Below are 22,151 nucleotides of genomic sequence, written 5' to 3' on the forward strand. Positions count from 1 at the left end.
GCCCTCCCAGCCGTGGGGGTGTATAATGTGACGGTCAATCCCACTATTCGTTGGTAAAAGAGTAGCCCAAGAGTTGGCGGTGGGTGGTGATGACTAGCTGCCTTCCCTCTAGTCTTACACTGCTAAATTAGGGACGGCTAGCACAGATAGCTCTCGAGTAGCTTTGTGCGAAATTCCAAAACAAACAAACAAACAAACAAAGAAGCTTGCTGATTCACTTCCTGAATGTTTCAGTGATTTAGAAACGTTGATCATGTTTGTCTGTTATTGATGAGTCATGCTTTAATGTGTCTACACTTAGCAAACCTCAATCCAAAAATTTAGAATACAAAAAGTTAATTAATTAAATTCAACTCATGATTATGAGACATGGACGAAAATTTAACTTTATAATTACTTGTTCAATAAAACAGTAAGATATTTATATTTATTTAAAAAGTGAGTCTAACACGCACAAACAAACAAATGAAATATATATTCCATCAGCATTGCAACTAATTTTATTTTTTGGGGTCACTACTTTATAACGAATCTTGTAATAACCATAAACATGTACTATATTCACAGACTTTCAGTAGCTATAAACATTTTGAATTACTCCAACAATTAGTGCACTTTAGAGAAAGGGAAGTGGCTGTTGTTGTTTGGAATTAAGTACAAAGCTACACAATAGGCTATCTGTGCTTTGCCCACCACAGGTATCGAAACCTAGTTTTTAGGGTTGTAAGTCCGCAAACATACCGCTGAGCCACTGGGAGGCGGGGAGGTAGCAACACTGTATTTAATAACTTTTGAAACAGCACTCCAGATGTTAGTCTCTGACAATTAGTAATAGTCTGATCCTTAATGAATAAAATAGATTAACTTATTTGCTTGTAAATTTTTATTTCTCCCGTATTTACAATTTAGCTTTTCACGTAAATAAATAACTTATTTTGATTATATAGTAACAGTATCTGAACTAAACATTTTTCTTCTAAGGGAAAATAATGTTATGAGCATTAATTAGTGTATTAAATCAGATATATTTGCTATCAGATAAATTATTCTTAGTTCTAATCTGTATAGGTAGCTTGCTTTTTTTCAAAATTTGTTGTTATATAGTTAAAAGCTTGGGTAACTAACCATACGTATTTTTATCAAGCTATTTGACTTCACAGAGGTCGCCCTAATATTTAAAGCGCGGCATGGTTAGACATGTTGAGAAGCTTATAAGATATAAATAATATAAGTTATTTAATGTTCTTGTTTTTTTTTAATTGTTTCTTTTAACAAATTTCAAAAATGAATTATAGATTTACTTGTAATTTCTCTGTACTACTTTCAACTGTATTCTTTCTTATAGCCTGCAGTTGGTCAGAGATTATTGATACTGGTATTGATAAGTTTCAATTAACTTTTATGAATAGTTTTAACTTTTTTAAAGTTTAAAATATAGGTGTAGTATATGTATTATATTTATTTAAATAGTAACGGTGTAAATGAACTATGCTGCTCCAACACGACTTTACTTGAGCCTGGTTCGTACTCACACCAGATATTTCGTTTACAAATTCGTGATTTCATCAGATTGTTTAATTCTGGCCTTAGGAATGCCAAACTAGTTCTTTCAAAGTTCAGACAGTTATATTTGAAATGACGACTTCAATTTACATAAGTAGATTGTTTTAAATTTTCATTTCTCACAAGATGTTCTCGTATTTTTCTGTCTGTTTGCTAATAGTTTCACACTTACAGAATATGGAGTACTGTTTTGTGCATTGTTGTCCATCTTACCTGTTTCACAAATAAGGTTAGACTTATGCCTGTCATAAATGATACCATTTTATGTTCGTAGTAATGTTAGAAAGGTGCAACATTTAATGCATTTATTATTATTATTAAATGCACTTTATATGTTTTGCATAGTTCGGTTCACATGTTGGTTCTTGTGAAACGTTTTGCTAACCTAAATATTGTGTTAACCACCACTTTATCTGTTAATATTCCAACCAATCTGAAGAACCCTAATATTGGGTAGAAGTTGTTTTTTTTTGGCACAGGATATAACAACTGTAATGTAGTTTACATAATGTTTTGTTTGTACTGTTCATTTCTTCCACTCAGAAGCTATTAATAATTAACAGTGATTTTATATATATTGACAAGAGGCAATATAGATGTATGATATAAGTTCCATGATTTTTCTACATCAAACATGTATAATGCATTTTAACCAATGGTTTCTAGTTATACTCTTGTTATATAATAGCTATTGGACTGATTTAAAAAGAGCATAAGTGAACAGTTTCCATGTGTTGCAAATAAGTAACTGTTGTGTGAGTTTTTAGTAACAGTGTTATATATTGTATGAAACTCTCACAGTGCAACTTTTTGTGGGTATTAAAGTAAGTAGTATAATCAACTATGATCAGTACATTTTTTACACATAGGGTAGTTATGATGTATCATATAATCTGTAGGATTAATCATTTAGCAGCAAAATATTTTTCATACATAAGAAATAATGAGAAGTGCTTTTATCTAGTTTTAGAATATGGCACTAGGTGTCCTATTAGAACTTGCTCCTATAATTTTGTTTTATTCTGTTCATTCTCCTAGTGGTTAATGTGACATGTTCATGAGGAAGTACATGACCCTCTGTTGTCATGGTTTCTTTCACTTGAGATAAGGTTGTTGAGAAAACTGTAGTTAGGTGGAGAGTCTTGTGGCTGGGCACGTTTGATGGACAGAAAGCAGCCCATTGTGGCTGTATCACACATTTCATTAGGCCCCGACTTACCTATGTACAACTGTGACTTCTTTAGATATTCACCGAGCACTTGTTTAAACTATATCTAATCCGTTTGTATCAGTAAGGTCAGTCTATTTCAAAGGCTGACCACATGTTTGTAAAATGGAAGTGACTTGTTTGCAGATGACATCTGCCATGATAAAAGTAAAAACTGATAACCCAGTGTTCACATTATGTGACAGTGATCAAAGTAAAAACTGATAACCCAGTGTTCACATTATGTGACAGTGATCAAAGTAAAAACTGATAACCCAGTGTTCACATTATGTGACAGTGATGAAAGTAAAACTGATAACCCAGTGTTCACATTATGTGACAGTGATCAAAGTAAAACTGATAACCCAGTGTTCACATTATGTGACAGTGATGAAAGTAAAAACTGATAACCCAGTGTTCACATTATGTGACAGTGATCAAAGTAAAAACTGATAACCCAGTGTTCACATTATGTGACAGTGATAAAAGTAAAAACTGATAACCCAGTGTTCACATTATGTGACAGTGATAAAAGTAAAAACTGATAACCCAGTGTTCACATTATGTGACAGTGATCAAAGTAAAAACTGATAACCCAGTGTTCACATTATGTGACAGTGATCAAAGTAAAAACTGATAACCCAGTGTTCACATTATGTGACAGTGATCAAAGTAAAAACTGATAACCCAGTGTTCACATTATGTGACAGTGATCAAAGTAAAAACTGATAACCCAGTGTTCACATTATGTGACAGTGATCAAAGTAAAAACTGATAACCCAGTGTTCACATTATGTGACAGTGATGAAAGTAAAACTGATAACCCAGTGTTCACATTATGTGACAGTGATGAAAGTAAAACTGATAACCCAGTGTTCACATTATGTGACAGTGATCAAAGTAAAAACTGATAACCCAGTGTTCACATTATGTGACAGTGATGAAAGTAAAAACTGATAACCCAGTGTTCACATTATGTGACAGTGATGAAAGTAAAAACTGATAACCCAGTGTTCACATTATGTGACAGTGATGAAAGTAAAAACTGATAACCCAGTGTTCACATTATGTGACAGTGATGAAAGTAAAAACTGATAACCCAGTGTTCACATTATGTGACAGTGATGAAAGTAAAAACTGATAACCCAGTGTTCACATTATGTGACAGTGATGAAAGTAAAAACTGATAACCCAGTGTTCACATTATGTGACAGTGATGAAAGTAAAAACTGATAACCCAGTGTTCACATTATGTGACAGTGATCAAAGTAAAACTGATAACCCAGTGTTCACATTATGTGACAGTGATGAAAGTAAAACTGATAACCCAGTGTTCACATTATGTGACAGTGATGAAAGTAAAACTGATAACCCAGTGTTCACATTATGTGACAGTGATCAAAGTAAAACTGATAACCCAGTGTTCACATTATGTGACAGTGATCAAAGTAAAAACTGATAACCCAGTGTTCACATTATGTGACAGTGATCAAAGTAAAAACTGATAACCCAGTGTTCACATTATGTGACAGTGATAAAAGTAAAAACTGATAACCCAGTGTTCACATTATGTGACAGTGATAAAAGTAAAAACTGATAACCCAGTGTTCACATTATGTGACAGTGATCAAAGTAAAAACTGATAACCCAGTGTTCACATTATGTGACAGTGATCAAAGTAAAAACTGATAACCCAGTGTTCACATTATGTGACAGTGATGAAAGTAAAACTGATAACCCAGTGTTCACATTATGTGACAGTGATGAAAGTAAAAACTGATAACCCAGTGTTCACATTATGTGACAGTGATGAAAGTAAAAACTGATAACCCAGTGTTCACATTATGTGACAGTGATGAAAGTAAAAACTGATAACCCAGTGTTCACATTATGTGACAGTGACAGTTTATTTCACATTATGATAAAAGTAGAGAAATAACCTAATTTTTTCAGTACCAGTTTACCTAGCGTTATGTTGTTTTCAACACTGAACTTTATATTTTGTCTGTGTTATTTTTAGTAACTTTAAGATGTTTATTTAAATACCGGATTAAGTTAATTATATTCATTATATTGTTATTGTACTTAATGGTAAAAGTAAAGTAGTTTCATAAGTTATTATACATAGTTTAATGCTGATGTTTTAAGAAACTTTATACTATTGTTAGAAGTATGACCAGAATGAAACCTGGTTAATTTATCCTTTTTGTATGGTATTTGTTTTTGTGGTATATATAAAAAAACATTATGCATATAACTAAGAAAGTACTTTGGTATGATTGTTTATGAAGTGTAAAATATCGATGTTGTTTTTATTGGTACTTTCAGATTACTTTATAAGAGAAATTAAAAGTGTAGAGACTTTGAAAGGCCCCATAAAGGATCTGGATGTTTATTGTTATCCTGGAGGAAGTAGGCCTTTGTATGCTCTTTGGAAAAGTGTTTATGTAAGTTTTTTATCCTTTGATCAGATGTGGTATAGTAGTTTAACACCTTCTATGTATTGGAACACAAAGCAGTTGTTGAAAAACCTCGAATATATCAAAAATGATAATGGGAAATCAGAGACATTTTGATTATTTGGAGCCCTGTACAGCGGTAAGACTACGGATTTACAACGCTAAAATCAGGGGTTCGATTCCCATCGGTGGGCTCAGCAAATAGCTCAATGTGGCTTTGCTATAAGAAAACACACAAACAATTGATTATTTGGATGTCTGGGATAGTTGGAAGCAGAAGTAATTTAAAACATTTAATTAGTTGTTAACTTTATGACTTTTATTGACTTAGTCATAATTTTGCTGAATAACTTGTGTTACAGTGGTTGATGTCATGCATAGCTATCTAACTGTTGGTGAATCAGAATATTTTGTAAGTAAATTATGATCAAAGATGATTTAAAAATTTTTCATTGCATGATCTGAGAAATACATTAATTAATTTTTACTTAAATTCATGTGAATTTAGAATAAAATTTAAAATGTTTTGTAGAAATATTAGTGAAATAAATATATATTTAATTGGTTAAAGACCAAAGAGAAAGAAGGTTTACACACAAGCAACAACGGGATGTAAAACAGTAGAGAAAGGTATTTGTTATTTATTTTGTAGTTTATGAATAATCAGCACTATTGTTTGGATATTATCGAAATGTTACAGAAACATATTTATTGTTGGTTTATCTTTCTAAATTCTTTTTCAGTACTGGTCAAAAGTTCAAGTCCTGGACTGACAAATATTTGTTGAAATAAATAAACCCTCTAAAACATCCAATAATAAGGCAAACATGTTATTAATGTAAGGTACATTCCTCCAGTAATTACAATGAATGAGAACAATAGTTTGGTATGTTTTACTCGTGATTGTAATTGTTTTATTAAAATTGCTGTGCTAAAATAATTAGATTTCATTAGTTCTTTTAAATTAATGATTTTAAAACAAAAATGACAAAAATCTTTTGAACTGAAGACCGTGCGAGACAAGAGCGAACTTTATACACAAAAGTTGACATTTCAAGAGATGTAATATAATAACGATTGAATAGTGTGCTGTGGGAGGACAGTCAAAACCAACTGTGAGAAAGATCATCCAGGGAAAACAACATAATTAAAAAGGTTTTCACCTTTCACTGCTTCAGAACCTTTTGTTAAAGTCAGTAACCACATTTTTTCATAAAATTCTTTTTTTTTTAAAAAAAGTTCCAGAACCAATTTCAGGTGACAGAAAGGATACAACTTGGAGGAAAATGTAGCCATTGAGAAACCTAATCATAAAACATATTGTGAAAAAAGGTTGGATTTTGTAAAATAATCACTGACAGTGGACTGTGAATAAAGCAAGTTGGAGATACATTGGGAGCACAGTAATGGTTTGGGAGCATCTTTCTTCTGTTCAGAATGTATTAAAATTATGAAGGAAGAACAATCAGACACTATCCTTATCTGTCTTGGTTGTGAAGGAAGAACAATTAGACACTATCCTTATCTGTATTGGTTGTGAAGGAAGAACAGTTAGATACTATTCTTATCTGTCTTGGTTGTGAAGGAAGAACAATCAGACACTATCCTTATCTGTCTTGGTTGTGAAGGAAGAACAATTAGACACTATCCTTATCTGTCTTGGTTGTGAAGGAAGAACAATCAGACACTATCCTTATCTGTCTTGGTTGTGAAGGAAGAACAATCAGACACTATCCTTATCTGTCTTGGTTGTGAAGGAAGAACAATTAGACACTATCCTTATCTGTCTTGGTTGTGAAGGAAGAACAATTAGACACTAGCCTTATCTGTCTTGGTTATGAAGGAAGAACAATCAGACACTATCCTTATCTGTCTTGGCAAGTTCCCTCTCTCCATCTAATGCATCAGGGGTTGAAGCAATAAAAGGTAATTAGAGTAATAAGGTAAAGCTGAAATAATAAAAATAGTGAAGACCTTCTAACTCTCCATGTTTCAATATGATTGAAAATTTGTGGCAACAGCTGAAATCTGTTGTGGTCAGATAGAAGCCAAACAACTGATGCAGACGTGAACGACAGTCCCAGCTGTAAATCTGTACACTTTGTTGGCATCTGTATCTAAGTATTGTGAGATGGTCGTTAAGTCCATCAGGGGCCTGATACAAAAATTATATTTAAAAAAGTGTGAAAGGTTATTTCAAATATTTAAAAAACCTTTCATGGAAGGATAGGTAATAAGAGAATGTAGTGGATTTCAACTTTTACTAGTACTGCAGATTTATGCATGTGTGTATATGGTTCTATGGTATTAATGTTCACCATTTTGGTCATCCAGGTGGAGTTAAAGGTCGTCCCTAAAGACTATTCACTTTTGCTAGCTGAGAACCACAGTGAAGTTGTAAGATTGTACCAAGAACAGCAGGGCAGTTGGCTACCTCTGCTACCATGGCAACAAACTTTTATCTCTCTGCCTGCTTTCGACTCTTACTGTTTTGGTATAGCGACCAAATATGGATACGAACTTCAAGTGTTTATTCGCAGTACGTGTCTTAATAATTATGTCCCATTATTAAGTTGCAAATGTGTGTAATTTAAATTCCTTTTGGTAACTAATTAATTAGCAGTTTATTCTATTTATGTTTTTTTGAAATTATTTCAAATAATCTATCACAGTTTTTTTCTGGGGATAACGAAAATAATAAACTGACATGAATGTTGGATTTGTAACTGTCGAAATGTGATTTCTAGATAGATAAGTTTCTAACAGTTATTGATATAGGTTTTGTAGAGGTGCAGTTTATGAGTATTCAATCTTTTTCAGAGTTTAGCAAAATATTAGTAAACGGTAAAAGTTATTTATATTCAAACTATGCACACACGCACCCACACCAAAAACTGAACTGTAACATTAGTAAATATAGAAAAGAAACCTCTTTTTGTAAAAATAATAATCATCAAACATTCTCTCAACATTTGTATATTAGTAACATAATCTGAAAATGTTCATAACTTAACATCAAATATTCAGATGGTAGAAAATTGTGTCGTAGTATATCCTTGTTATAAAATTTGTGATAGAAATTCAAAATTACTGTTTAAAAAATAAGAATTGCAGTGATCTTTGTAATGGCAACTGTGTAACGTGATGGTTTTGTATTTATTAATTTGTGTTGTTTTAGATGTGAATTATTGGAGGGTACTACAGTTAACAGGTGGAATGTTTATGTTTGTAACTTGATGATTTTGTATTTATTAATTTATGTTTTAGATGTGAAGTATTGGAGGGTACTACAGTTAATAGGTGGAATGTTTATGTTTGTAACTTGATGGTTTTGTATTTATTAATTTGTGTTGTTTTAGATGTGAATTATTGGAGGGTACTACAGTTAATAGGTGGAATGTTTGTTTATAGCTTGATGGTTTTGTATTTATTAATTTGTGTTGTTTTAGATGGGAAATATTGGAGGGTGCACAGTTAATAAGTGGAATGTTTATGTTTGTAACTTGATGGTTTTGTATTTATTAATTTATGTTGTTTTAGATGTGAATTATTGGAGGGTACAACAGTTAATAGGTGGAATGTTTGTTTGTAACTTGATGGTTTTGTATTTATTAATTTGTGTTTTAGATGTGAAGTATTGGAGGGTACTACAGTTAATAGGTGGAATGTTTATGTTTGTAACTTGATGGTTTTGTGTTTATTAGTTTGTGTTGTTTTAGATGTGAATTATTGGAGGGTACTACAGTTAATAGGTGGAATGTTTGTTTGTAACGTGATGGTTTTGTATTTATTAATTTGTGTTGTTTTAGATGTGAATTATTGGAGGGTACTACAGTTAATAGGTGGAATGTTTGTTTGTAACGTGATGGTTTTGTATTTATTAATTTGTGTTGTTTTAGATGTGAATTATTGGAGGGTACCTACAGTTAATAGGTGGAATGTTTGTTTGTAACGTGATGGTTTTGTATTTATTAATTTGTGTTGTTTTAGATGTGAATTATTGGAGGGTACTACAGTTAATAGGTGGAATGTTTGTTTGTAATGTGATGGTTTTGTATTTATTAATTTGTGTTGTTTTAGATGTGAATTATTGGAGGGTACTACAGTTAATAGGTGGAATGTTTGTTTGTAACGTGATGGTTTTGTATTTATTAATTTGTGTTGTTTTAGATGTGAATTATTGGAGGGTACTACAGTTAATAGGTGGAATGTTTGTTTGTAACGTGATGGTTTTGTATTTATTAATTTGTGTTGTTTTAGATGTGAATTATTGGAGGGTACTACAGTTAATAGGTGGAATGTTTGTTTGTAACGTGATGGTTTTGTATTTATTAATTTGTGTTGTTTTAGATGTGAATTATTGGAGGGTACTACAGTTAATAGGTGGAATGTTTGTTTGTAACGTGATGGTTTTGTATTTATTAATTTGTGTTGTTTTAGATGTGAATTATTGGAGGGTACTACAGTTAATAGGTGGAATGTTTGTTTGTAGCTTGATGGTTTTGTATTTATTAATTTGTGTTGTTTTAGATGTGAATTATTGGAGGGTACTACAGTTAATAGGTGGAATGTTTGTTTGTAACTTGATGGTTTTGTATTTATTAATTTGTGTTGTTTTAGATGTGAATTATTGGAGGGTACTACAGTTAACAGGTGGAATGTTTATGTTTGTAACTTGATGGTTTTGTATTTATTAATTTGTGTTGTTTTAGATGTGAATTATTGGAGGGTACTACAGTTAACAGGTGGAATGTTTATGTTTGTAATTTGATGGTTTTGTATTTATTAATTTGTGTTGTTTTAGATGTGAATTATTGGAGGGTACTACAGTTAACAGGTGGAATGTTTATGTTTGTAGCTTGATGGTTTTGTATTTATTAATTTGTGTTGTTTTAGATGTGAATTATTGGAGGGTACTACAGTTAACAGGTGGAATGTTTTTGTTTGTAACTTGATGGTTTTGTATTTATTAATTTGTGTTGTTTTAGATGTGAATTATTGGAGGGTACTACAGTTAACAGGTGGAATGTTTATGTTTGTAGCTTGATGGTTTTGTATTTATTAATTTGTGTTGTTTTAGATGTGAATTATTGGAGGGTACTACAGTTAACAGGTGGAATGTTTATGTTTGTAGCTTGATGGTTTTGTATTTATTAATTTGTGTTGTTTTAGATGTGAATTATTGGAGGGTACTACAGTTAATAGGTGAAATGTTTGTTTGTAACTTGATGGTTTTGTATTTATTAATTTGTGTTGTTTTAGATGTGAATTATTGGAGGGTACTACAGTTAACAGGTGGAATGTTTATGTTTGTAACTTGATGGTTTTGTATTTATTAATTTGTGTTGTTTTAGATGTGAATTATTGGAGGGTACTACAGTTAATAGGTGGACTCTTCGTCTTCCTTTCTGCACCGTCATTCAGCAGGTATGAATGTTCATTGATTTACCACAGTTTGCTTGCGAGGAATTATTATTACTGCATGTTGTGTGAACACCAGATATTAAAATATTAAGAGTGTGTGTAGAATTGTGAATAGTAAAAGATCCTCTCAGAAAAGTTTGACAGTAAATGATTATGTATGATTAGGTTTATTTTTTTTCTCTCTCATTCTGTTAACTCTGTGTATAGAGTAGAAGTACATATTAACGTTTACTGTTTGTTACTTGAATATCTAATGTAATCTGTGGTAGTTTTCAAGTGTATCATTTAAGCTGAGGAATTACTGGTTTGTCATTTTATCTCAAGATTTACAATAATATTTGTCGTTTCTTTCTTTTAAAGGAATGTATTTTTCTTCTACGCAACAGGAGTGTCTTTTGGGGTCATTGCTTCTCTCCTAATTATTGTGTTTGTTCTCAGTCGATTGGTACCAAAGGTAAGGATGTGTGTAAAACTTGATTATGTAGAATTAAACATTTTTGTTGAGTATAAAGAATGCAGCCCAGTGATATTACAAGTGTGTAAGAACAGGACATAGTGATTACCTTATGAAGTCAGAAAAACACGCACAAAAAAGTTCTCTTTCTCGGAGATTGTAAATTTCAAATAACTGGAAAATATCAGGAACAAAGATGTTTTATCTTCTACAAGGTTACATAGTAATGCACGTGTTTCATAAGTATATGTTGGTTGTAAATTTAGTATGGATGAAACATTCATGCATGGTCACTATAAACTCAGTATGTGAACAGTTTGTAGGGTGAACTGTATAGGCAGTATCAGTAAGAACACGGATGTGTCAGGTATGTTCCATTTGTGCGGGACAATGATTTTGTCGTTTTTTGGTGAGGACCAGGTTCTCAGTTCCAACTCTCATCATGCTCCCATGGTTAGAGGTTATTGGGCTTTGTGTAGCCTTTCTCAACTGAACTATGTGTTGTAGTTGAAGTTCAGGTAATTCATGTTACATGTTACCTACTGTAAAGTCATTGGTTCCTTTTACATGTTACCTGCTGTAACACTATTGATTCCCTTGAGATGCCCCTCAGTGTGGATTCCTGTATGTGGTGAGGGGACCTCCAAGGGAAGGTTATGTTCTTTCAGTTTACCTCCTCTGGAATCTAAACCTCCATCCACGTGTTTGCTGTGCATGGTAACCTGTAAAGGGGAGGAGAGAATCCTGGTAGTTGAGGGATCCAACTTCAGCACACCACTTTGGCCTTGAATTCCTGTAGACGGGCAGCCTTCTGGGGGCCCCCCCTGGGTCAGTCAGCTGGTCCACTCGGGCTAGGGTTAACCAAGTACCAGTGTTGGATCTTCTCAACAGGTGTTGTGGACATTGTATCTGATGCTGGTGTTTGGGTATAGTGCTCACGAAATCCTGGCATTGCTGCAGTATCCTTGTTTGACATTGTAATGTGTCCCCTCTTAGGGTTCCATGGTGGGTGGGGTCAGTGGGCATTGAAATGTGGCATATTTATTATGGATATTTCCAAATAAAAACTTAAATGAAATATTGAAAAAACAGTCCATAAGTAAACGACCACGTCTTGAAGATCCTGAGCAACAATCTTCATCTGTAGCACCTGTTGGACCTCATTTTCTTATACTACATTCTCTTTCAGACAAACCTTTAGGGCAGATGTCTCTCTTTTTCATTCAGAAGGGACTAGAGGGACTTGGTGGATCTCCAAAGTTAGTAAAGAAGCTTGCACTCGTGACATACCTGTGGGGGCTCGGCATGGCCAAGTGGGTTAAGGCATGAGACTCATAATCTGAGGGTCACGGGTTTGCATCACCGTTGCACCAAACATGCTTGCCCTCCCAGCCATGGGGGGCGTTATAATGTTATCGTCAATCCCACTATTCGTTGGTAAAAGAGTAGCCCAAGAGTTGGCGGTGGGTGGTGATGACTAGCTGCCTTCTCTCTAGTTTTACACTGCTAAATTAGGGACGGCTAGCACAGATGGCCCTCGAGTAGCTTTGTGTGAAATTCAAAAACAAACAAACAAACATACCTGTGAAAACACCCACATCTCAACACAGTGAACTCCTCTTGCATATATATATTGGAGATATACCAATTGAGGTCACACCTCATGCAATTTTGAATTTGTCAGGAGGAGTTATTGTTGAGAGGAATTGGAAGAACATTCCTGAGTCAGGGATTCTCACTGGTTTCTTCACCTAAGGAGTTTCTGCATTGAGGCATATCTCCACTTGCAAAGATGGAATTATGGTACTGAATAATGTACTCATTCTCGCATTTACATCACTATGTCCACCTGCCACCATTAAGGCAGGTTATCTTAATTGGAAGGTGTGGCCATACATTCCATACCCTCTTGGATGTTTCCAGTGTCAGTAGTTTGGTCACTTGAAGCCGTCGTGTCATGATTCCTTGACTTGTGCTCGTTGTGGAGGACCACGATGCCTGTGAGTGTGAAACAGACCCTCATTGTATCAATTGCAGTGGCTCTCACCTGTCATACTTTTGCTCTTTTCCTAAATGGTTGGAAGAAAAAAAGAGATGCAGCGTTTGAAAACGACTCAAAATATTACTTATCCTGAGGCTTGATAGTTGCTGTCCACCGCTTCATTTCAAATGTATGCTGCTTTATTTCATTTCACAACTACAATGGGAGTGCAGACAGATCTCTCGGTGCCTCCAAAATAATCGTTCTCAAACCAAATGAAAAGTCTTTTGACCTCCAGGGTTTAAAACATCGATGAATCAACTTCAACACCCATCTCTGTCCCTTACACACATTCCAACAAACCCCAAGATCCACATCCTTTGGTTCCGGGTACAGGCATTTCTTCAGGTACATCTTCTCTCATCCCAAGATGCAAAACAATCATTCATTCACATCCTCAGTCACTCGAATCCTCTTCCAACAGCAAAGACCTGCCTAATCGACTGAGGGCAGGATCCATGGAGGTTGATAGACCTCCCTTGAATAAAAACAGTAACAAAAAAAGACGTGGTTGTAAACAAAAGGGCTCTCCACCCAATTCGCCTACACATAAATAAAAATGGTCACCTTGATACAATGAAACTGTCAAGGTTTATGTTCTAATCTGGATGACATCAAAACACTGATTGCTTTCTACCATCTTGTTTGTCTTTCCTTACAGGAAATGTTTCTTAAACCTGTTGATACAGTCACCTTTTCGGCAGTTTTCTCTGTACAAAAATGACAGGCTGTGTGATGAACGAGTGCATGGAGGGGTGGCACTATTGGTTGATCAGTATGTGCCCACCCTGTCTTTGCCACTTGATACACCTTTGGAGGCTGTAGCCATCTGTGTGTCCTTGGATTGTACCATCACTGTTTGTTCTTTCTACCTGTTGCTTGAAGAGACATATGATCAATCAGACCTTGATGCTCTCATTGAACAGTTGTCATCTCCATTTTTAATTCTGGGGGACTTTAATGGACATTATCCCCTCTGGGGAAGTGCTGATATTGATAGGATGGGTTGCTCTGTAAAGCGTGTGCTCTCTGATCACAACCTTTCTCTTTTCAGTACTGGTTCTTCCACTTATTTTCATGCACCTAGTCAGTCCTTTACCACTATTGATCTCTCGGTTTGCTCCTCTTCACTATTCTTCCATTTCATAGAGGGTTGACAGTAATTCGTGAGGCAGTGATCATCTTCCTGTAAGTTTGAGAGAGACTGGCTGTGGTCGATGCCACCTGACCTGTGTCCCCTGGTGGAAGCTGGATGAAGCAAGCTGGCCCTCTTGCATTGCTCTTGCAGAACATGATTCTGCCATTGTCTGTAAGCCATCAATAGACGACTGTGTGGCAGCATTAACTAACTGTATTATACAATGTATTTCTAAAACCTCGACACATTTTCCACTATATCCTCATCCATGGTGGAATCATGTCTGCCATATGGCACAGAAGGCTAAAAATGGGCCTGGGATGCTTTTCGTAGGTATCCCACACTCTCAAACCTCATTGCTTTTCAGCATGCCCATGTACATGCTTGGTAAGATGTCAAAGCCTGAAGGAATCTTGGATTAAGTTCACAATCAGCATATCTTTTACCACCAGTTCCAAGGTCATATGGGACAAGTTTTGAAAGGTCAGTGGGCAATATAATTCTGTCTCCCTCTTGATCTTGTTCTCTGATGGTTATGAAGTAGCTGATACCCAGAGCATCTCTGATACTCCAGGTGAAAGCTTTTGCCAAGTATCTAGCACTTCTGCTTCTTCCTCCACCTTCTTAGCCATCAAGACTCAGGCAGAGTGTTCACCTCTTTCCTTTTGAGCTGATTGTCTCTATGACTATAATCATTCCTTTACACTGGTGGAACTCAAAGTGGCCCTTCATTGGTCTGGCAGTACATCGGTTGGACCTGATGATGTACACTATGACATGCTGCACCATCTATCTCCTGCTTCTCTTGATATTCTTCTGATTGTTTTTAACTGGATCTGGCAGGAGAATGTTTTTCCTGATGTCTGGTGCCAGGCTATTTTCCTACCTTTCTCTAAGCCTCTAAGACCTTAGAGAGGATGGTTAATGCTCATCTTGTTTGCTTCCTCAAATCAAACAACCTCTTCCCAGTGTGGGTTCTAACAACAGCACTCCACCATGGACCACCTGATTCGACTTGAAACGTCAATCAGAGAAGTCTTTCTCAAACGACATCTTGTACCAATATTCTTTGACATTGAGAAGCCTTATGACACAACATGGAGGTATGGCATTTTGCGAGACATCCATTTCTATGGGTTGCATGACCATTTGCTCATTTTTATTAATTTTTTAATGGACAGGAGATTCCAAGTTCGTGTTGGTTCCACACTTTCCGTTCTTTTCTACAGAAACTTGGAATCCCTCAGGGCTGTGTTTTGAGTGTTACGCTTTTCAATATAAAGTTTAATGTCATCACTGAACAATTCCCTCTTACTGTGGCAAATGAGCTCTGTGTCGATGACTTTCACATCTCGTGTCAGTCGTCAAACATGAGGTATATTGAACGGCAGCTACAGACTGCCCTCAGTTGTTTATTAAAGTGGATCGCAACAAATGGCTTTACCTTCTCTCTCTCTAAAACTGTTTGCATGCACTTTTGTTGCCAAGGGGTTATTCACCCTGATTCTGAACTCCATGTCTCTGAAGTTGTGATACCTGTGGTCCCTGAGACAAAGATCATGGGGCTTATCTTTTACTGTAAGCTGACCTTTATATCGTACATCAAGCAGCTAGAGGTCAAATGTACAAGAGCACTGAACATCCTCTGTGTCCTCTCTTCCACCACTTGGGGAGCGGATCGATGTTTCATGCTAAAAGTATATCGTGCTCTTATTCGATTGAAACTCAACTATGGATCACTGATCTATAGCTCTGCCAGACCCTTGGTCTTAAAGATACTGGACCCTGTTCATCATCAGGAACCTTAGCTCTGCACTGGGGCTTTCTGCACTTCCCCAGTTCTGATCTTATATACAGAGTCTCATGAACCTTCTTTGCATGTCTGCCATTTGCAACTGTCTTTACTACATGCTTTGAAACTTTATTCCTTACCAAAACATCCCATTTGGGATTGTGTTTTCCTTCCTTGTTGGGCCATACTTTTTCAGAACAGATGATCTACCATTGCTCCTTTTGGCTTTTGTATCCAGGAGCAGTTGGATGAATTGAGTCTGTCCTTGAATAACATTGCAGTATCCACTGGTCAGCCCATCCCGCCATGGCTTCTTACAGTCCCCAATTTGTGACTTATCTTTAAGTCATTTGAGAAAAGCAGACACTCCCGATTATAAATACTGTCTGTTATTTGCTGAACATCTTTTGAACCATCCTTCCATTCCTATTTATACAGATGATTTGAAATCAGGTGACTGTGTGGGTTCTGCCATGGTTTGTTGTGGTTCGGTGGTTGCGCACAGAACACCCTCTACAGCTTCTGTGTTCACTGCTGAACTGTGTGGCATTTCTCTTGCTCTGGATCACATAGAAGCTAAGTAGTACTCAAACTGCAGTATTTATACTGACTCGCTTAGTTCTCTACTGGTCCTGAAATTGTTTCACGTTGGTTCACACCCTGTTTTCACTGGTATTCGAAACCGACTGGCCCATTTCTCTTTAACATGTACTTCTATCCAGTTTTTCTGGATACCGGGCCACGTTGGTATTCATGGGAACAAGCTCGCTGACACTGCAGCTAAGTCTATCTGCTCTGGCACTATCACTGCTGTACCTGTTCCATACATGGACTGTGGTCCTGTATTCAAGGCTCGGCTCTGTGCCGGCTGGCAGTCGACTTGGAGTGAGCAATGTGAAAGCAAGCTATTCCAAATAAAACCTTCTTTTGTAACTTCATTGATTCCTTGAGATGTTACCTGCTGTAACATCATTGGTTTGTGTGAGAAATTACCTGCTGTAACATCAGTGATTCCTTGAGATGTTACCTGCTGTAACATTATTGATTCCTACAAAAGGTTACATGCTCTAATATTGAACCAAAATAACAGTCTCAACACTGAATGTTTGCTGTAAGTTAGTGCACCATCTCTAGTTTTTTTTATACATTTTGTAATTTTTCCAGGATGTCAGATTTCCAACTTGACATACTAACTTTATAACCAACCTGTATTGTTATATTTCTAGCAAGTAGTCAGATATACAATGATTAGAATTATCATCTTAATGTAAATATCTACATTAATTATGTCTTATGAAATATTAGTTAAAAATAACTATTTCTCTATATTTTTATTTTGTTTTCATTTTAATAAATATTTTACTGAATCGTAAGCCTGATCGCATTGTTATTTGTATTGTTGTTTAATTTGTGACAGTTGTGTTAAAACTAAAACCCTTATGAATGCTTCTAGAAAACTGTATTTTACACTTGTTTATTTTGTGATATTTGTGTTAAACTAAAGATCATACGAGTACTTTTATAAAACTGAACTCTAAGCTTGTTTATGTGGTGATGTGGGTTAAATTAAAGATCTTACAAATTATACTGGAAAACTGAACTCCACACTTGTTTACTTTGCATAGAAATGAACATTTTATTGATATCCTATAGAAAGCTGGAGCATATACAGTCATGCTGTTTGGCTGGTCCCTCGTCCTCTATAGTCTACAACTGGTCTGGAATAACATTCGTGACATTACTCAGAAGTATCATGTCGTCTTGTTGGGTTACATCACAGTTGCTAGTCTGATTAGTTTCGCTGTCTGCTACAGGTACGGGCCAGTGACCGATTACAGGAGTTTAAACCTCATTCAGTGGACGTTACAGGTACAAGCTGTGTTCTAATCTGATGTTTTTTTTAACCAGTGTACTGAAGGTACACACATTTTGTACATCTGTACAAGACTCTACCTGTTCCGAGAGGTTTTAATCAGAACGATTATGTTGACTTGTTCAGGTTAATAATATTTGATAAACAGTATTTTAGTTGTAAGAGTATAATACATTTTTCATTAATTAATTTAGTTAAGCTCGTATGGTGTGGCGCCATTCTATTTGGGAATAGAATTTTACCAATTAAAATCATGCAGTCAGTAACTGTAATCCATATTATTCCTTGCAATATACATTAATATCGTCATGAAATATACTATAACAAAATGATATTATTAAACTTTTAATTCAGAATTGTGATATGCTGACATAGTAATGAGCATCTTAATTATTTAGAAGTGTTATTCACTTGGAGACGTTAAAAGAAAGAAACTCTTATGTTCCAGACAAGGGACTTGGTCACACTGATTGTTTGTAACGTTTTCTATTTTTGCAGCCAGTCCTTGATTTCATAGTTTGTGGTTGTGAAAATGTTTTTAATTTTTACATTAGAGCTTAAAACAAATATTGTTAGTAATTGATATGTGAGAGAAAGTATTACATCAGTTTTAAAATTTAATGTAGATTAGAATATTGCGTAGATTATCATTTTGTTGGCCCACTAATTCTGAATAAATAGCTGCAATTTAAAATGCTGATACATTCATGAGAAATGTTTCTTTGTGTAATGATGAATAGAGAGAGGTTTAGTGGTTATGATTTTAGTGTGAAAATGTACGTTCCTGAAATTTATAGAATTCAGAGGAAACCAACAAGTCACTGATGTTAACTCAGGACTTATGCTTGGAAAACGTGTGTCAATGGTTTTATTTGTCAGCTAACAGGACATTCATTGGACAGAACAACCATTATATATAAACATAATACTATATTGAAAAATATATCTCAACTCTGTAAATGGGGTTTCATATTAAAACGCATACCTCAAGTAGAATTATGAATATAGAAATAATGTATTTTAATGAATACTGAAATACAGTTTATCTTGCATATGAAAGAACATCAACCTAATAAATATGTATTGTAGATTACATTGTTTTACACCTGGTGTGATTGCTGTTTTAACTTAATTTTTCATTATTTCCAGTTGATCTCTCTGGTGTCCATCTTCTATAGTTCAGAGCTGAGAGAAGTAAGCACGGCCATCATCATTGTCATTCTAATTGTATACAACATCCCAAAATCATGGATAGCCAAGGCTAAAACACTTTGGTTGGTGATACGATTTTCACTTGTTTGATAAAATTCATTAGATTAATTTTTTTAGAGGAATTAACTAATTTTTAACATCATATGAAAAGTTTAAGAAATTAAAGTTTCTAAAATTCATGAGAAAACAGTGAATATAAACTGATGAAGAAGTCATTAGAGATTCTAATGATAAAACTAATTATGAAAAAATCATTTTAGGCCAGATTTAATTTAAGTTGAAATGAGGTACGTCACAAAATGAGGTACATCACAAAATGAGGTAATTACAAAATAAGCATCCCTGCGTGATATTTTTTGTTTCCTTTTGAAAGAATGATTTGTTTTCAAACTGGAAGAAGCTATCTTCCAAAAAATATCTAAAGATTGGATATACTGTTAATTACAGACTACTTTTATCGGTTTTATATAGAAAGATTTAAAACAAAATAACTTGCAAAGAAGTAATTATTTTTATTGCATTTCAGGCTGCGTAAGTTTCCTCCCAAAGTGAAATTACTGACTGAAGCAGAATACATCCAGCAGGCCAGTGAAGAAACGAGGAAAGCTTTAGAAGCACTACGAACTTACTGTGAAAGTCCCAATTGTAGCCCTTGGAAACTAACCTGTAGACTCAAAGATCCTGTCAGGTAGTCCTTCATCAGGAAATGAAACCAGTAGCTTTTATATAGAATAACGTTTCAGTATTGTGTTAGTGCCTACAAAACAAATTAATAAAAGCAGTGTAAAAATACTTATTGGTGGTTATTTTGTTACCTGTGAAAAAAGGCAGTTGTGATAGTTTGGTGGGTTTTAACTCTCTTAATTTAACTTTCAGAAAAGACTATTCTTTAATACACAAAAAAATGTGCACCATTCTCATATTGTTAAACATTTATTTTAACAGATTTGCCAGATTTATCGAGGGTGAATCTCATTTAAGTGATCAAGAAATTTTGGAGTATGATTCGGATTCTCTGTATGCTGGACTCACAGGAATGCTCACCGGAAGACGAAGACAGCGATGAAGAGGTTCTTCCATATTCTACAAATTGATGAAAGTCTGGGAATATTGAAGTGATGTAAAAATACAATAATTTAAATGAAATTAGAAGATTGTAGCAGCGAACTGGCAAAGTTTAAAGAAGCAGTAATTTACTAACTGGATATCCTAATGTGGCTGTTCAACATTGTCATTGTTTGTACAAGCTTCCAACAAATTATATAAATAAACGATTTTAATGTTTCAACAAAGGAAATGATGGAAAACAAAAATATTTAAGTACTTCTCAAAGATTGTTATGAAGCTTGTAACATAAAAACTTGTAATTCACTGAACAGACAGAGACTTGTTTCATCAAGGTTGCCATGCTACCTTTGTGCCATCGAATATTTATCATAGAAGTCCTTCAAAATTCACGTTTTCTGGACTTTATGATCTATGATCTCTCTAATCATTTTTATGGGTAATATTATTTGATCATGCTTTTCTTTGTATCAGAACACAGAAGTGTGTGATTTACTGAGAGGTTTACTCGAAATTATTCATTGAAAGAAATAAAATGCCACAAATAAAAAAAAACTACAAAAGCAAAGGTCACAAAACTTTATGTAATTTTAACTAAAATAATTTGACTTTCTTGTCTTTAGTAGAAAGTCAGTTTTCCCAAAGAGGATAAATCAGTTTATGTGAATGTTCCATCATTACTGCTTCTGCCTTAGTTACAACTATCCGAAGTTTTGTTTCCATCCTTTCTTACTAGTGACTTTGGTTCACCCTGATTAGGGTTGTGTAGAAGTTTCTTTGTTTACTGATTATGACAATTTATCCAGTTGTCCAAACTGATTGGTTCCCTCAAGTCCCTAACCTTACGAATGTTATGATGAGTTAAATAACTCTCGTATTAAACAGCCAATAATAATAAGATTAAACATATTTATTCGTGAAACAACAATTGTAAGAGAAATTCATTAGCAGCTTAATCAGCTTGAAATTTTGCATTTTACTAAATGATTTCCTAGTAAATATAAGAAATGTTATTGATATGTTAATTCATGACCTTTGCCTATTTCTCCATGTTATTTATGGAAGCAGTTGTTACATCTTTCTGCTACTGAACTTGGAGAGTATATTTTTGTAACATAATGTTGAAGAATTAAAATCTGTATCATATATTCCTGCAGTGCTATAATATCATACTATTTTAAATGTTTTTACTCTAACGTTATTTCGTTCATGTACCTCCCAACATTTTGTGTACATTGGAATTTAGATTGTCTCAAATGGTAAGTGAATGGAAGTGAGGGCTACATTTGTTTGGCCTTTCCTTCAATCTTCTAGTTGCAGGTAGCATGAACGATATCTTCTGTTGATGGTTACGGTGCTTGAATAACATCCTGAAGGACATAGCACGGGATATAAATCTGGCAACGAACGTGCTTGCCCTTTCGGCCATGGTGACGGTTGCTGGTGAAAAGTAGCCCGACAGTTGGCAGTGGGTCCTGCTGGTCCGTTGCCTCTTTGTGAGATCAGCAGTTCAAAATTGGGTATGTCAGCTTTGCCTTTAAACAGTTGAATGCAAAGAGGCACCAATAGATAAGTATTGATAATTTTCTTACAAACACAAATGATCCAGCAGTCACTGGATGTATTGTCGGTACATGTAAGTTTGGTGCCTTGTTGTTTTTTTAATATTATTTTGTCATCTTGGAGGTTTTTCTTTTCTTTTTTTTGAGAACCAAGTAATGACATCACACACATCTTAATCACAGTATAAATTTTTGTATCTTTACTGAAGCCTTTTTTTTTTTTTTTTTAAATTTAGATCCAAAAGCATGTAATAAAATATTTGATTTAGGTAAATTTTTTTTGTGAAAAATAAAATACAAGTTTATTAATTCATTGAGTCAGTGTTTCGATAGACATAAGTCATAAACAAAACCGTTTTGA

The 22,151-nt window shown here is 34.7% G+C and overlaps 1 protein-coding gene across 1 annotated transcript; it reads left to right on the plus strand.

The window, feature by feature from the left end:
- The first annotated feature begins 1,159 nt into the window (after nucleotides 1–1,159).
- On the plus strand, nucleotides 1,160–22,096 carry LOC143242554 (nuclear envelope integral membrane protein-like). The gene is made up of 9 exons (XM_076485971.1): nucleotides 1,160–1,375; nucleotides 5,099–5,217; nucleotides 7,564–7,768; nucleotides 10,584–10,656; nucleotides 11,014–11,107; nucleotides 17,732–17,947; nucleotides 19,101–19,225; nucleotides 19,690–19,851; nucleotides 20,109–22,096. The coding sequence occupies exons 1-9, from the start codon at nucleotides 1,285–1,287 to the stop codon at nucleotides 20,227–20,229; spliced, it is 1,206 nt and encodes a 401-aa protein (XP_076342086.1). The 5' UTR covers nucleotides 1,160–1,284; the 3' UTR covers nucleotides 20,230–22,096.
- The last annotated feature ends 55 nt before the right edge of the window (nucleotides 22,097–22,151 follow it).

The sequence above is a fragment of the Tachypleus tridentatus genome, unplaced genomic scaffold (genome assembly GCF_004210375.1).
Source record: "Tachypleus tridentatus isolate NWPU-2018 unplaced genomic scaffold, ASM421037v1 Hic_cluster_2, whole genome shotgun sequence".
NCBI classification, from domain to species: domain Eukaryota; kingdom Metazoa; phylum Arthropoda; class Merostomata; order Xiphosura; family Limulidae; genus Tachypleus; species Tachypleus tridentatus.